This window comes from Pelodiscus sinensis, chromosome 13 (assembly GCF_049634645.1).
Source record: "Pelodiscus sinensis isolate JC-2024 chromosome 13, ASM4963464v1, whole genome shotgun sequence".
NCBI classification, from domain to species: Eukaryota; Metazoa; Chordata; order Testudines; family Trionychidae; genus Pelodiscus; species Pelodiscus sinensis.
In genome coordinates, this window is record NC_134723.1 from 24,997,207 (window position 1) to 25,013,008 (window position 15,802).

General features: G+C 47.1%; 1 protein-coding gene across 1 annotated transcript in view; it reads right to left on the reverse strand.

Moving 5' to 3' along the window:
* Positions 1 to 2,616: 2,616 nt before the first annotated feature.
* The window catches only part of LOC102449094 (actin-binding protein WASF3-like), a 55,461-nt gene continuing 42,275 nt past the window's right edge, over positions 2,617 to 15,802 (reverse strand). The window contains exons 4-9 of the mRNA XM_075940869.1: positions 13,800 to 13,953; positions 12,282 to 12,399; positions 9,461 to 9,636; positions 8,613 to 8,876; positions 4,915 to 5,306; positions 2,617 to 4,194 (exon numbers count right to left, since the gene is read on the reverse strand). Of these exons, the coding sequence (XP_075796984.1) occupies positions 4,037 to 4,194; positions 4,915 to 5,306; positions 8,613 to 8,876; positions 9,461 to 9,636; positions 12,282 to 12,399; positions 13,800 to 13,953 (1,262 nt within the window). The 3' untranslated portion in view covers positions 2,617 to 4,036. The remainder of the gene's footprint in view (positions 4,195 to 4,914; positions 5,307 to 8,612; positions 8,877 to 9,460; positions 9,637 to 12,281; positions 12,400 to 13,799; positions 13,954 to 15,802) is intronic.

Sequence of the window (15,802 nt, forward strand, 5' to 3'; positions counted from 1 at the left end):
TTTCCTTTGTGGCATGCATTGCTGCAGAGCAAGATGCCATGTAGCCCTAAAGTCAAAATCCCCCTGCCTCTGCACTCATACATGACAGGGCAAATATTCAGGGGCTGGCTCCAATCCCATCACTGCTCTAGCACAGTAGGCCAGCTGATATGAACTTATGATCATGCCAAAGATAAAGGCAACTAATACATCTCTTTGGCATTCAATCATAGCTACATCTCTTTAGCATTTATGTCCAAATATATTATATTTTTAAACTTACACATCAAACCCATCAGTCTGCGATTTCTCTTCATTTGTGGATCACAACAAAATCATGCATATATTAACACCACTATACAATAAATACTTATGAGATTGTTTTATATGCTATTTCTAACATGCAAGGCTTTTCCTGATCTTGCAGGAGGGTCAAATCTTGCTTGCCCTCACTCAGGAAAGCAGCATCATTGATTTCACTGTCGGTATTTGCCTGAGTAAAGAGATTGGGGTTTGGCTTGCAGCTTCCGACCACCGTATTTTCCATTTCTCAGGACGGGGGTTGCCTGCTAGTTCTAAGCAGACACGATAACAGTAGAAGCAAGAGCTGTTTGTGTTACTATCACACACCAAGAATTCCCAGCTCCATGCCACTGCACCAGCTACTTCTGTATCTGCTTAACACTCCCATTGCCCCAGGAGCTACAGCTGAGCTGTTGGGTCCTATGTCAATGCCACAGAGAAATTATGCTGGTTGCTGTCTTGTTTTCCTTTTTCTTTCCTGTAAGCTGGTCTGACTTGCCAACAGGCCTCAGGTTTTTGGGAACTATTTTCTGCTTGGTTTGAGTAGGGAACCCCCTCATCCCTTCTCCCTGCAAAATGGAGATTTTCTGTCACCTTCCATATGGACTACTGCTGAAGGCAGGATCATGGTGTGATGGACCAAAGTCTTATGTCCCTCTCTTTGGGTACATCTACACAGTAACATTATTTTGGAATCACTAGCATTATTTCGAAATAACTTATTCCGTGTCCACACAGCAGGCAGCTATTTCCAAATAATGTCGAAATACTGTCAAGCTGAAATTCTTCTTACTTGGACTCCTGTAACTTTCGTTGTACGAGGAGTAAGGGAAGTCGGAGGAAGATGCTCTATTTCAAAATAAGAGCTGTGTAGACGCTCCCAATTTCGAAATAAACTATTTCAAAATAAGCTATGCAATTGATGTAGCTCAGTTTGCGTACCTTATTTCGAGTTAAGCCCTGCTGTGGATATTCATCCGTTAGGCACTTAAGTGTTAACCACATTTCAACCAGAATATAGTTTCTTAGTTACAGCCATTGCCCACTGATGTCAATGGAAACAGTGTCACTGACTTTGGTGGACTTTTGGTCAGGCCCTTACTGAGCAGAGCAGGGATAGCTGTTTGAGGTCTAGCTATATTAATGAGATCAATACTGTCATAACATGGAGGTCAGAAGTAAAATCCAAGGACTTTATGGGCAAGCCCTCACTCAGGCAAATATTCTCATTGAAGTCAATGGGAGTTTTGCCTAATAATGGGAAGAATCAAAACCCAGTATGGCCATTGGGATTGGGCCTAAGCTGCATGGTTAGAAGCAGAGACTCATGCACAGACCAGCCTGTGTGTTTCAACAGCGTGAAAACCAACCCACCCCGAATCCTTTCCCCACTCCCACAGCTGCATATTTTCTGGTTGCTAGAGGCAGGCTGCCACTGCAGGCTGCGTTCATCGTCTCTCAACAAGAAGAATTTGTCTCTGGCAGGAGAACAACTGACCCCTGGAGCACAGCTCAGTAGCAGCATTCTCTAGTAAATAAGAGTGAATTGTGGCACAGCCATATGGGGCCCTGTATAAGGTAAAACTCGCGGGCTCCAGCCAACAGCACCCCACCTACAGACCCATGGGACTCTTAATGTGGCTGACCAATAACTGTCTCTCCCTCTGTCAGCTGTTTTTCAGTCAGCTGCATGGACAAAGAAGCCAGAGGGTGGAGCCAACGTTCAAGGTTCCTATTAGAGGGAGGAAAGTAAGAGAATCCAACTTTGTCACCACACATGAGTCAGACAGGACTGGGGACAGGGGAAGTGGAAATGGTGCAATTGCTGGGGTGCACATTTGTGTCCCTGGAACACCAGAGTCCGATTTGACCATATCATGTAGATTCAAGGCTGCCACTAGACATTTTTCTGTTGGTCAAAATCCATTTCCTGATCTCTTGTCGTTTTCAGGACTGACCGTGGGTTTTCAATATTTCCATCGGATCCCTTTGGATTCCCAGGACTTCTCCCTGAGGCTGTGTCTAGGGCTGAGTCTAGATTACATCCCTCTTTCGACAGAGGGATGTAAATTAGGCACTTTGAAATTGCAAATGAAGCTGGGATTTGAATTTCCCGTGCTTCATTTGCATAATCACATAATGGCGCTCTTTCGAAAACACGCTATTTCTAAAGTAAAAACCACAGTCTAGACCATGAGGTTTACAGGATCTTTCGAATCCCTTTTCAAAAGAACTGCGTCTAGACCGCGGGTTTACTTTCGAAATAGCATGTTTTCGAAAGAGTGCCATTACATGATGATGCAAATGAAGTGCGGGAAATTCAAATCCCAGCTTCATCTGCAATTTTGAAGTGCCTAATTTACATCCCTCTTTCGACACAGCCTGAGTGTCTACATGAAAATGATTGTATGAATCACTTTCCATTTGTATTAATAAACCAAATAGCAATCACTGGCGTTTTCAGCATCTTACCGCAGGGCCTGATCCTACCCGTCTTACTCATAATCACCAGTTCAGCCATTGTCAAGTTTGCTGTACTCCACCCCTACACAGTACGACTGCTCCTGGTGTATTTACTGCCCAGACTGAGTAACAGTGGAAGAATTGTTCCATCAATAACTATTCTGGCAATGGAACTAAATTCTCCTCAATTGTACATGAAAATCTCAGGTATAAAAAACTGAAAAAGCAAAATTCAACCCAATGATACAAATATTGCTCCCTGCTAAATTGAATGGGGTTCTTTGGGGGCAGCTAAGAGTCCTATTTAGCCTGGTTAATTTTATTTAAAATAAGGTGATACAACAATAGAACAGCACTGTCAGCCAATTATTTCTAGGCCTTCAGAATCTTTCTTAGGCAACTTAAATCTATTGCTAGGTTCTTTTCTCTTTAAACTGACTTTACACCTTTCTAAGCAGTAACAAGTGCTTTGTTTCTTTGTTGCTGGCAAAAGAAGAGCGGGTTTATACTAAACTTTCCTTTCATGCTCTTCTCCAGAGAATCTGAGTGCAGAGATGTAAATATAACCTTGCCACAAACATGTGTGCATCTTTATGAAGTGCTTTTAAAAGCAGAACTGGGAGGCAGCAGTTAACTCTCCTTTACGACTGTCACAATGTAAAACTAAAAATATTACTTTAACGGGAAAACAGACATCTTCCGCATGTAACTTTCAGGGCAGTGAAGGGAGCTTTTCCCTGGTTCATATTGTCCAAATCCCCACAATTTTAGGTAGCTGCAGAAAATACAAGCAAGTGAATTGTGGTCTCTAGACACTTCTGCCCATGAGGTTGTATTTGCTGTGGGAACAGGATGCTTTTTCAGGAGCTTTTCATTATGAAATTAACATCTGGCCAAGGAAGCAGCACTGTCTGCAGTTTTGTTTCTCTAAAAACACATAGATGGGGCCAGCTTGTGATTGCAGTCACCCTGGTGTAAACCCAGAGTGACTTCATTGATCCTGGTCCCACTGTATTCTTAGCATTATTAAAGTGTCATAGCCACACCTGGAGAGACTCTGGACTCTTATTGCTGCTTTTAAAATCCGTCCCACCAATGCACACTCTCCACTGACAACACTAGCATCCTATTTTCAACAATGAAACGTTGTGTAAAAGCAAAGCTCCTGAACACGTCACACTAACTGCTGACAGCGGTCAGCGTTTGCTTTCAGGGAAGCCCAGCCATACACACCTTCTTGTGGACAAGCAGGGAGGGGAGAGTTCACTCCAACACAGCATTCTGAGCTCGCTTAATCTGACCACTCATTGTCGTCCAGTTCTGAGTCATCGTCGGATTCGCTGTACTCCACTGCAATCCTGCGGGACAGGATAGTGGCGACATCATTGCCAACCGGTTCTTTCTTTGCCTCCTGCTCCCACTGCTCCTGGACTTTCCGGAGTTGAATTCCTGCAGGAGAGAAGATGGAAAATCTCCCAGGTCATTCCAAAGCGTGAACCAGAGAACTTCAGAGTGAAAAGCATTGGCTGTTGTAGCGTGAGCTGCAGCTCCCTCACTGGTGCTGTAGCTGGCCTAAATCCTCTATGGATCTGGCAGAGAGAGGAGGACTATAAAACACCCACCTGCCCACCAATGGGCTCTGTGGGTTTGCTCAGCCACATCCTGCCTCCCTCTCCACTGTTCAACCCAGCATTATTAGCTGAGAGTGGGGACAGAAAAGACGTGTTAGATCATATTGTCCGCCACCATCTCTACAGTTCCCCAGGCAAGCTTGTTCCCTACTGCTCATGCACTGTGCCATCTGGTTTTAAAACTCCCAAATGATGGGGCTTCTACCCCATCCCCACATCTTCTACCACCACTGGTCCTTTGCTCAGTTTCATCCCATCGCTCCTAGTCTTACCGCCCGTCAATAATTCCCCTCTCAGTAATGTTTGTTTACATGTAACACTTCCAGAAATATCTTCTCCACAGGTCTGCTGAGCATGTAAGACCTGATCCCACACCATGGAAATCAGTGGGAGACTGTGCACTGACTTCAATGGGCTTTGGATAAGGCCTCTAGCATGTGTGGCCAAGAGTATACATGACCTTCTCTCTCCACCTCCGCTGAACTGAGATCCCCACCCAGCTCTTTAGTGCCAGGGTCCCGGGCTGTGTGTAACTCACCCCTCCGAATTGCAGCAAGCAGGTCGCTCCTGGCATCGCTCATTGGTATCAGAGGAATCTGAGGTTTCCGAGGTTCAACTGCCACAGCAGGGGGTGACGCCGAGTGAGCCGGCGAGGCGGCAACTGTTGGAGGACCAGGTGGGGGTGGGGGTGGGGCAACAGGGGGCCCCAGCGGACCAGTCTGAGGGGGGGAAGTGGAATATGGGCAGGGTGGAGCTGGAGGTGGGGAGGGAGCGTAAGAGGAGTGAGGCCCAGAGGCTGCAGCGCTGGGTGCCATCGCGGGAGGTGCTGTGATGGGGCTGTCGAAGGCAGTCTGAGCAGAGGGTATCACAGGAGGCGGGGGCGGGGGAGCAGGAGGCACAAAGTATTCTGCCAAGGGCATCTGCTGGGGACTGCAACAATTAAAGGACAAAAAGCAAATCAATGCCAATAGCAGAAACGATACCACACATGAACCGCGACGTCAAGGACCCACAACATGGGGTCACCTCATGGCGACCAAAAGATCCCAGAGAAATTCCAGCATTGGGACATGCTCATGCTCCCTTCCTGCTGCAGGAGACATGGTATTTAGCTCTACTGCCTGTCCTAAACTATTGCGTAGCTCCGCTGTGTGCTGGCAAACAGCTCCCATGTTCCACCCCAGCTGTGGCTGCATTTGAAATGATTCTTATATATTCAGAGAAACCCTCTTTGGTAGCAAAAGTCAGGCAGGGTTTTGTTTTCTAAGGGTATGTCTAGACTGCATCCCTCTGTCGGCAGAGGGATGCAGATTAGGCAGGTCGCCATTGCAAATGAGGCAGGGATTTAAATATCCCGTGCCTAATTTGCATAAAAATGGGCGCCACGTTTTACCGACTCAGCACTTTGTCGGCAAAAAGTGGCAGTCTAGAGGGGAATCTGTTGAGAAAGAAAGACTTTTTCGACAGATCCTGTAAACCTCCTTGCTGAGTCAGCAAAACGCGGTGGCCATTTATATGCAAATTAGAGAGATGCAGTCTAGACATACCCAAAGGTGTCACCTGAAAGCCACAAACACAAAAACATACAGGGAACTTGGTCCTTGTAAGCAGATATAGCATTCAAACTCTGGGCCTGGTCCCAGCAGGTGTAATGGCCAAGGAAGTCCCTGGGCCGTGGAAGTTGATTGGACAACAGGCATAAGCTGTGAAATACAGTTATCTTGTGCCAGTCTGCCACCGAGTGAGTATGTAAAAACCAGTGAAATTTATGTGCTGAGAGGCAGGGGCGGGACAGCAACTGAAGCAGGGGAAACTTGTAAAGCTTGAGTAAGAGCTGAGATGCTGGTGAAAGTGACCTGACATGGCCTGGAAGAACAGCAAATAGATTTATTTGGGCATAAGCTTCAATGGGCAAAAACCCACTTCGTCAGCTGCATCATGGGTTTTTACCCATGAAAGCTTATGCCCAAATAAATCTTTAGCGTGCCAAAGTTCTCCTCCTTGTTTTTACAGATACAGACTAAATGACAAGGCTACCCCTCTGATATTCATGTCCCAGAAGGTCAGCGCTCTGTATTTCACATTGTTGAAGTGCTACTGAGTGACTGGTCATTTAAACAGACAAAAAAGTAAGAGGAATACAGAGATCTGGCTGAATCCTTAGGTCAGTATATTGTATCTCCGCATGAGAATCACTGTCACAGGGGTCCACAGTCTCTGACACCTCAGTGTATCCATCCAAAAGAAAAACAATGCTAGTTATTGTTTGGGACGTGCCTTTGTCTTGCACAATACCAAAAGGGTAGATAATAGAGTTGCAGTGAGGCTCTTCAGACTCATTCAGAAAAGCCAATAACTCCCTGCATCATACCAGGAATAGTATCTGCAGTTACACCAGGCAGGACAAAGTTAAAGGGTCTGTCCATCGTTCTGTATCAAGGGTGGTCTGGCCACGGGGGTCAGGATAAAATCTTCCTGTTGTATAGAATTGTGCAATTAACTTAATTTCTGTGAGGGTCCAGAGGAGATTGCACCTTCCTTTGAAGCCTCTGGCATTGGCCATTTTATATATTCAAAGTGACACGGAATGAGGAGGAGCAATGTGACAATCTATTGGGTCCTGTTAGACTCCGGTGAAACTGACCATGCAGAGGGCACATCTGCACTGCAATAAAAAAACCTTCAGCGCAGAGTCTCAGAGCTCAGGTCAGCTGACTTGTGGGACTTGGGCGATGGGGCTACAAATAGCACTGTGGACTTTCATGTCCGGCTCAAGTCTCCCAGGGTCTCGAAGCCTGGGCTCCAAACCAAACCCAAATATCTATGTGGCAGTTTTATAGCCCAGCAGCCCGAGCCCTGCAAACTCACATGTGCTGATGAAGGCTAGTTGGGCCCTGGCCATAAAATTTTGATTGCAGTGCAGACAAACCCAGGGAGAGAATTGAGTTCAGAACCCAAATGGCCCTTTCAAGGACTATCTCAAATGCATGTGATGAATTATTTTTTACTTTTGTTTTGTTTGTGACTCTGGTGCAAGATCTCCCATAGGATTATGAACTTGGAGTGCACTGAGAAAGGGAAGGTCTCCCCAAGCCAAGTGCTCACAAGAAGCCATCCAAGGTACTGACAAAAGATTTCCACTCATCCTGCCCACTTCTAATTGGCAGGACCCATTGCCAAAGCTGTCCTTAGGCATATGCAGCCTCGTGCTCGTGTGCCTACATATGGCCCTGATCACCATCTGTTGGTTTCTCTCTGGCCCAGCCCCTCCCACAGCTGCTCTCTCAGCCATCAGCCACAGGGTGATGCTCCTTCCCCACTGCCCATGTGTTCCTATTGGCCAGCTGGCTGCTGAACTGAGGCTTCCCTCCTGTCACATTGAGGCTGGAGAGGAGTCCTCAGCCTCTGTGGCTTTGCGCTGGCTCCAAGGAAACCCCAAGCCCCGGCAGAAGCCATGCTGAGGGGGGGATACGGAGCAGAGGGAAGCCGAGCCCTGGCAGAAGCTGCATGGGAAGTGGGGCGCAAAGGAAGTCCCAAGCCTGGGCAGAAGCTATTGGGAGGGGAGGGCGTCACAGTGCGAAGGAAGCTCAGAGCCCCAGGAGAAGCCACAGGGGGCAGAGAAGTGAGCAGCTTCAGGTAACTTCCGTAGAGCCCCATACATTGCGAGGATGGTCCTGACCACTGCCTGCAAATCTAGCCCTGCACAGAGCTCTACAGGGTTCCACAGGATGATGGAGGGCAGAATCTGAGCTTGCATATGGCTTTTGGGCATCAGCTGATCTTTGGGTAACAATGAAGGCTAGTAGCAAGGAGAAGGCTGGAGGAGTCGGGAAGCTGGGACCAGGACTGGGGGATTTGGACAGGAGTCTATACATATTGAGGCTACTGGATTCAATTTGGACCAATTTTGTTCTGGACTCGTAATCATCATTGGTGCTGTGGCATGATGTGGAAGAAGACAGTGCTTTCTGAGGGCGATTCCTGATAGACAAGTGCCCTCACAGATGGCACCAACTGACGTTCTTGTCGGACTAAGGGACTGAATGGGCCATGGAGACTTCCATAAATGGTGCAGCATACTTATGTGGGGAGCATCTATAGTGCCTGTCTTATACTTGCTCTGTGGACAGAGAATCTGACTTTCCATGGCTGTCAATAGGACACCTTTCTAAAGCACTGTGTGCACTTTCAAGGGGGAAACAGGTTTATGGATGAAAAGCAGATTGGAATTCATACCCATACTCCTTGACAATCTGAGGTCGTGGTCCATTCAGTATAGCCTCTGGATGCTGTGGCACGTGGGGCTGCTGGACTCGGTTGAGACTGTTTTGACGGCTTCCTGCTGCCGAGGGTCTGTAGATGTGTTCCGGGGCCTGGTTAGCAACCAGGATGATCTCTTTGTTGTCTGTTGAGAGGTGTGAGGCTGGAGCCAATATCTGCTGTGCAGGGTGGTTAGGACTGGCCGGGTACGAGTGATCAGCTGCATCTGATGCATAAGATCTATTGCACACAAAAATACCAAAGGTTGTATTCCTGCATGAGCAGCAGGGATGGAATGAGGGGTGAGGACAGCTCTGGGAGGAGTATGGTAGCACCTATTGGGATTTGGGATCAAGGCATCAACATGTGGAGACATGATGTGTAGCCACCAAGATGCAAACATGCAAGACAGTATTGGGATGGTGAAAGCAGAGGGTAGGAGGCGGCAGTAGCTTTGTAGGCTAAAGAAACAGCCTTTCAGCTCAGCTGGGTGGAAATCCTAGCTCAGGCCCCAAATGAAAATATTTTGGTCTCTCCTCAGTTCCACACAGAGAATGCAAAACCAATGTAGAATTAGACATGATTTGATAAGTACAGGAACAACTTAATAGGGGTGTTGCACATCAGAATGCAGGTGCCTGTGCTAAGCAGCAGGCTTGGGGGAGGAGTTTACCCAGTGCCTGCCTTCCCTGTACCTGCTTCCTAGCCAGCACTAAGACTCCTTCACTGTCACGAGGAACCAAATCATCCAGAAAATCAAAAAGAAAAAAGGAAAACAAAGAAAATCAAAGAAAAACAATAAGTGTGTAATACTGAAAACCTGCCTATTATCTGGGGACAGTGATCCTTCCGATGAGGCCATGTGATATGGGGATGGTGAGAACCTGTTATCGGGCCGGAATTCTTTATCATATGCCATCATGTTCCACTCCAGACGCCGGTTGCGAGCTTTTCTCACTTTCTTCACCTCCCGGGTGGAATCTTCCACTAACCGCTGTTCCTGGAAGCAGATAAGCACTGTCCTGTTAGCATGACTGCAGGACTGCGTACTTTTCATTCAACTATGCAATAAGACTGTGCAGATCTAAACACCAACAACAATCCCAAGGCTGGTTCTGAGGCAGCCTAGGATATGTACAATAGACTGGAAGGCTTTGAATACCAACAGGTAAAGCCAGTTTGTTTTCACCTTCTAAACTGGCACAGTTAGCTATGGAAACTGGGATGGAATTATTGGTCTCCATATAGTCCAGAGACTTTCCATATGATTTCCATGTAGATTTGGAAACTTGAGCCAAACTACTGACAAAGCAGAGAACAGAGAGGATGTCAGTAACACAGCCAGAAGTTAAGAGTGGGTGATGTCCCGAGGCCTACGGGTCAGCCTAGATGATCATGATGGTCCCTTCTGACCTTAAAGTCTCTAAGAACATGGAAATTCAAGTCTACAGTCATACTTGTTGGAGAGAATAACATCAGGGTGAAGTATAAGCTCATATCATGAGCCCTTTGTTGCATAGCCCATGTGAGTCTTCAGATTCTTGTGGGCCATTGCTACACCCTTTCCTTTGACACCTTCCATCAGACTTAGGGTATGTCTACACTACCCCGCTAGTTCGAACTAGCAGGGTAATGTAGGCATACCGCACTTGCAAATGAAGCCCGGGATTTGAATTTCCCGGGCTTCATTTGCATAAGCGGGGAGCCGCCATTTTTAAATCCCCGCTGGTTCGAACCCCGTGTAGCGCGGCTACACGGGGCTCGAACTAGGTAGTTCGGACTAGGTTTCCTATTCTGAACTACCGGTACACCTCGTGAAGGTGTACCGGTAGTTCGGAATAGGAAACCTAGTCCGAACTACCTAGTTCGAGCCCCGTGTAGCCGCGCTACACGGGGTTCGAACCAGCGGGGATTTAAAAATGGCGGCTCCCCGCTTATGCAAATGAAGCCCGGGAAATTCAAATCCCGGGCTTCATTTGCAAGTGCGGTATGCCTACATTACCCTCCTAGTTCGAACTAGCGGGGTAGTGTAGACATACCCATAGGCATTAACCAAAGCAACAAGAAAAGGTCCAGCAGCATCCACTGGTGCTTATGGGATACGCCTCTTTCTCTTCAACCCAGTCCTTAAATATTTTCTTTGATCACATGCAGGGCTTGTTTCTATTTTAAAATCTGCTTTTCTGTCCCTGAACCCTTTGAAAAGAAAAGCAGAGGGGGATCCTTTAACTACCACAGAACCCCCCAGATTTCCTTTATGTTTCTGTTTTCAGGAGGCCAATCCCTTGAGTGCCTTATAGCTCAGGGGCATGTACGGGACATTTATCAAGGTAGGACAATGTCAAAAATATCCCAGAGGGATTTGTTTTTCAAAGGTTTCAGTGTCATGCGACTCCTAAACAAGGGCAAGCAACAAGTTTTGGCCCCTGTCACAGAATTTTTTTTATTGCCAGTCTGGACATTAAGGCTACGTCTATACTGAAAGGCTTTTCCACAAGAGGAAATGCAAATTGAGTGCTCATTTGCATATGTCACGCTCGCATTTTCATTTCCTCTTCGGATCCCTTTTGCCCAAGAGGTTTTTGTGCAAAAAGGAGCTGTGTAGATGGCACCTTTTTGCACAAAACCTCCCTTTTGCGCAAGAGCCGAACAGCCACACAGCTCTTTTTTGCACAGAAACCTCTTGCACAAAAGGGATTCGAAGAGGAAATGCAGATGCGAGCACGACATATGCAAATGAGTGCCCCATTTGCATTTCCTCTTGCGGAAAAGCCTTGCAGTACAGATGTAGTGTGAGGGTCTGTATGTTTCCTCATTGTAAAACCTTGCAACTTGAGCACATGGGGTAAGGACACCCAGGCTCCTTGGGTTGTCAGTCTGTTCTGGTGCCAGGGTGGGAACTTAGTCGTCCTCCTTTACAGCATTGACTGGACATGAGTTTGAGGACTATAGTACAGTGAAGTGCACCTTATAAATGACAGAGTGCACCCATTTCAGAAGGATGCTATAACCCGGGGTGGCCAACCTGAATCTCAGAAGGAGGCAGAATTTACCAAGGTACATTGCTAAAAGAGCCACAATAATGCATCAGCAGCCTCCCAATCAGCTCACCCCCAGCACTTCCTTCCCACCGACAGCCCCGCTGATCAGCTCCTCCTCCAGGAGTGCTAGAACAATTTCAATAGTGGGGGTGCTGAGAGCCATTGACCCAAACTGTAAACCCTGTATATGATGGAAGCCACTTCAGGTCTGTGGGTGCTACCACACCCCTAATTCCCCCACCCATGCTCTCATCTATTGCAATCAGCTGTTTTGCAGTGTTCAGGAGTCTCGGGGGAGATGTGAGAGTGTGGCAGGCTTGGGGGAGGGGACGGGAAGGGGCGGGAGCTTTGGGGCAAGGGATGAAGGGGGGCAGGGCCTGGGGCAGAGCCTGAGGGGTGAGCAGTGAGTACCCCCTGGCACATTGGAAAGAGGGCACCTGTAGCTCCAACCCAGGAGTCGGCACCTATGCAAGGAACCACATGTTAACTTTTGAGAAGCCGCGGGTGGCCACCCCTGCTACAACCTGACAGTATCTGCCTATCAAACTGAGTCCTGACCATTCTCATCTTAGGCCCGATTCGGAGTTTTCTCTGAGGCCTTTACCTTCTGCCTGCGTTTCTCCTTTCTCTTGTCCTCCGTTGCCTGCAGCATCTTCTCCTTCCACAAGTTGAAGAAATATGAAGGGTCAGTATAGAATTTGAGGCCATCTTTCTTGTCGTCTCTGGATTACCACAATAGAGTTGGGGAGGGGAGAGGAAATTCTCAGTAACAGGATGAAATATTATCAGTAGCTGAATAGCTAAGAACAAAGGCACATTAATGAGCTCAGCATTTGGGAAATAAACCCCAATGAGCTCTGCTGGCAAGTGGCAAAACACCTCTTTGCTTCATGCCTACAGTTGCCTATTCCCTTCCCTCTAGCTGCCTCCTTCCATCCCCTTCACTGTTCCACCTCCAGCCCCGCTCTCTTCCCATTCCCCTTTTGCTACAACATAGATTGTGAAGGATTTGGCACAGAGGACACACAGAAGGAATTGCTAAACAATGGAAAATACAATTGGCTTCAAAGTCAGTGGTTTGTTAAGGTCTGTTTGACATGCAGACTTGGAGGAGATCTAATTTTCTGAAGACGCTCCTCAGAGATGCATCAGAGTTGAGGATCAGGTTCCTGGCTTTTTGGATGATCTAGGCCATATTTAGCTATAATCTGTTAGTGATCAGTGATGCTTTCTCGCATTTATCACTGGATGAGCTGTGCTGGGCAAGTACAGGGTATTATTGTCTGTATTAAATAAACCCTGAGTGGTTTTGGTTGCCTTGCTCAAGAGACTCAGTCAGGGTAGCTGCAATGCCAAGACAGCTGAACAGCTGAGAAAAGAGCATCATTTACTAAACCATCACCAAACAGCAGACCATAATCTCCCGTAACCACCCAGGAATTTAAAACCACTGTGACCTTAGGCTGACTCCATCACAGCACTTGAGAATAAGGCAACCAATGGACTTCCAGAGGAAGCTCCTTTCAGCAACATGAACTGAGTGTGCAGATTCTGACCTAGCGAATGCTGGTGTAAATTTGAAGTAATGCTGCTGAAGGCAATGGAGTGACATTTGAGTAATACTTGTGTAAGGCTGATCAGAAGTGCAGCCTTCCAATTTCATAGGAAACAATCTCTTCCAAAGCAGGTTTGGCTCAGTTCAGAATTGTTTGGGCTGGGGATGTAAACAACTAGTCGACTACCCAATAAGCCTAGGCTTATCGGGTAGTCAAGTCACTACTCAACTAATCTTTTCCAGTCCCTTGCTGCCTCTGTATCAGAGGCAACAAGGGGGGTGGGAGCAGGAGCCAGTGCTGTGGGGAGCTGGCTTAAAAGCTGGTTCTGCCAAGCACCATATCTGCGGGGATGCTGCACCTCTGCAGCCTGGCTGCTCTTACTACATTTAAAAAGCAGAGTCACAGTGACCCCCTTTATCAACTAGTCGATGGAAATTCCATTGACTACTCTACTAGCTTCCTAAGTGCTATTTAACATCCCTAGTTTAGACTGTAATGAACAGTACACGGCAATAAAACAGTGGGCGTAAGGCACGTTGGTTAGTTCCAGCCCCCACCCGCCCTACCTGTATGCCGTCAGGATGTTGAGGGGAGGCGGCTTGTCACAGCGTTGGTACATCTCCATCACGGGGTTAGGGATGGAGTTCCGAGAGACCACCTGCTGGTTCTGCACTGTTGAGCTCTTGAACGCTTTCCGCATGTTGATGTCCTGCAGTGAAACTGTGACCACACAAAAAAGAAACGTTACTGTGCTGGGGGAAAGGCTGAGGGCCTGCTATTTGGATTCTCAACGTAATTTCTGTACCTTTCACCCGACACTAAGCCAAGTGCCTGATCTTTGCTGTCTGCGCCCTTCACTAACAACACACACTTGACATTTGCACTGTATCCTCATATTTGAGTGCTCCAACCCTGACACTTACAATGTGTATTTGTCATTCCCATCTGGGCTCAGCATCAAAAACTCACACTGCATGCCTGCAGTTTTCCCCTGTGCTCAACACTCATGCTGCACGCCTGCCAGCCTCACCTGATACCCAGCATGTAAATTCACAGCTATTCAAAGCATAACAGGTCGTTGATGCTCTAGACGAAAAGATTGGCTCATGTTCAATTTGTGCATGCCAGAGACTCATCCCAGGTCACTTTGGCAGCCGTGGTGCTTAAGGATTAATATAGCCACATCTCTGTTATTAAAATCAAGGCCTCGCGGAAGGCATCAGGCAGAATTTCTCACATTTCCTCCCCACCCCTGCAGTTTACAATCCCTCTAGCCCTTTCGATCAGCGAGCATTTGCCAAGGCAGCTCCTGCATGTGGGCACAAGGAGATGAGCTGTATGTGGGGAGAGTGGGAGGCAGAAATCCAGCCTGCAGCACAGCTATTTGAGCCATCCCCAGCTCTCCTGCTGACTGCCTGAGACGCCAACTCCACGGAGAGTCGTGCTGCAGGAGCTCCCACCAGATGGAAAACAGCAATTTGCCAAAAAAGGAACCACTCTGAGCTTTCCTCGTTGGATGGGAAGTGGGCAAGTTTTTATCACTGAATTGAAAGAGACCTACATTCAGTGAAGTTTTACTCATGGCAGGATCTGTGTTAGGCAAGAGCAAGCAGAAGTTCCCCACATCAGTATAAGCTGTATGAATGCACTAGATATTACAGAGGCTAAATCATAGAATCATAGAATACTAGGACTCGAAGGGACCTCGAGGGGTCATCGAGCCCAGTCCCCTGCCCTCATGGCAGGACAAAATACTGTCTAGACCATCCCTGATAGACATTTATCTAACCTACTCTTAAATATCTCCACTGATGGAGATTCCACAACCTCCCTGGGCAATTTATTCCAGTGTTTGACTACCCTGACAGTTAGAAACTTTTTCCTAATGTCCAACCTAAACCTCCCTTGCTGCAGTTTAAGCCCATTGCTTCTTGTTCTATTCCCAGAGGCCAAGATGAACAAGATTTCTTTCTCCTCCTTATGACACCCTTTTACATACCTGAAAACGGCTATCACGTCCCCCCTCAATCTTCTCTTTTCTAAACTAAACAAACCCAATTCCTTCAGCCTTCCCTCATAGGTCATGTTCTCTAGACCTTTAATCATTCTTGTTGCGCTAAATGACCAAGGAAAGGTAACAGAGGGAGTGTGACAAATTCTGTCAGATACACATGCACACTGGGGCAGATTCTTGGCTCTTGTTAGGTCTCCTTTGCATGGAACAGTGGTATTTGGAAAATCCACCTTTTGATTGGTGTAAAACAGCAATTTTGCTCTGAAAGTCACAAAACGAAGAAACATGGGACTTTGTGCAGAGGAATTTTTCCAAAGTTAGTACAATGCTAAGTCCTATTTTAATTTTCTAACATCCTTTGCAGCATATGCAGCGTAACACTTTACCAAACACTGGTACTGCCCATTCTGCACTACATGTAACCACATTATCTTGAATTCTTGGTCAAGTCTTATTAGTGATGGGCCTGAATCAACTCCGCAAATCTGATTACCCTGAAACTTTGTGGCAGTTCTGAACCAGGCTAACCTTGATGGCTTATATTAATCTCTAACT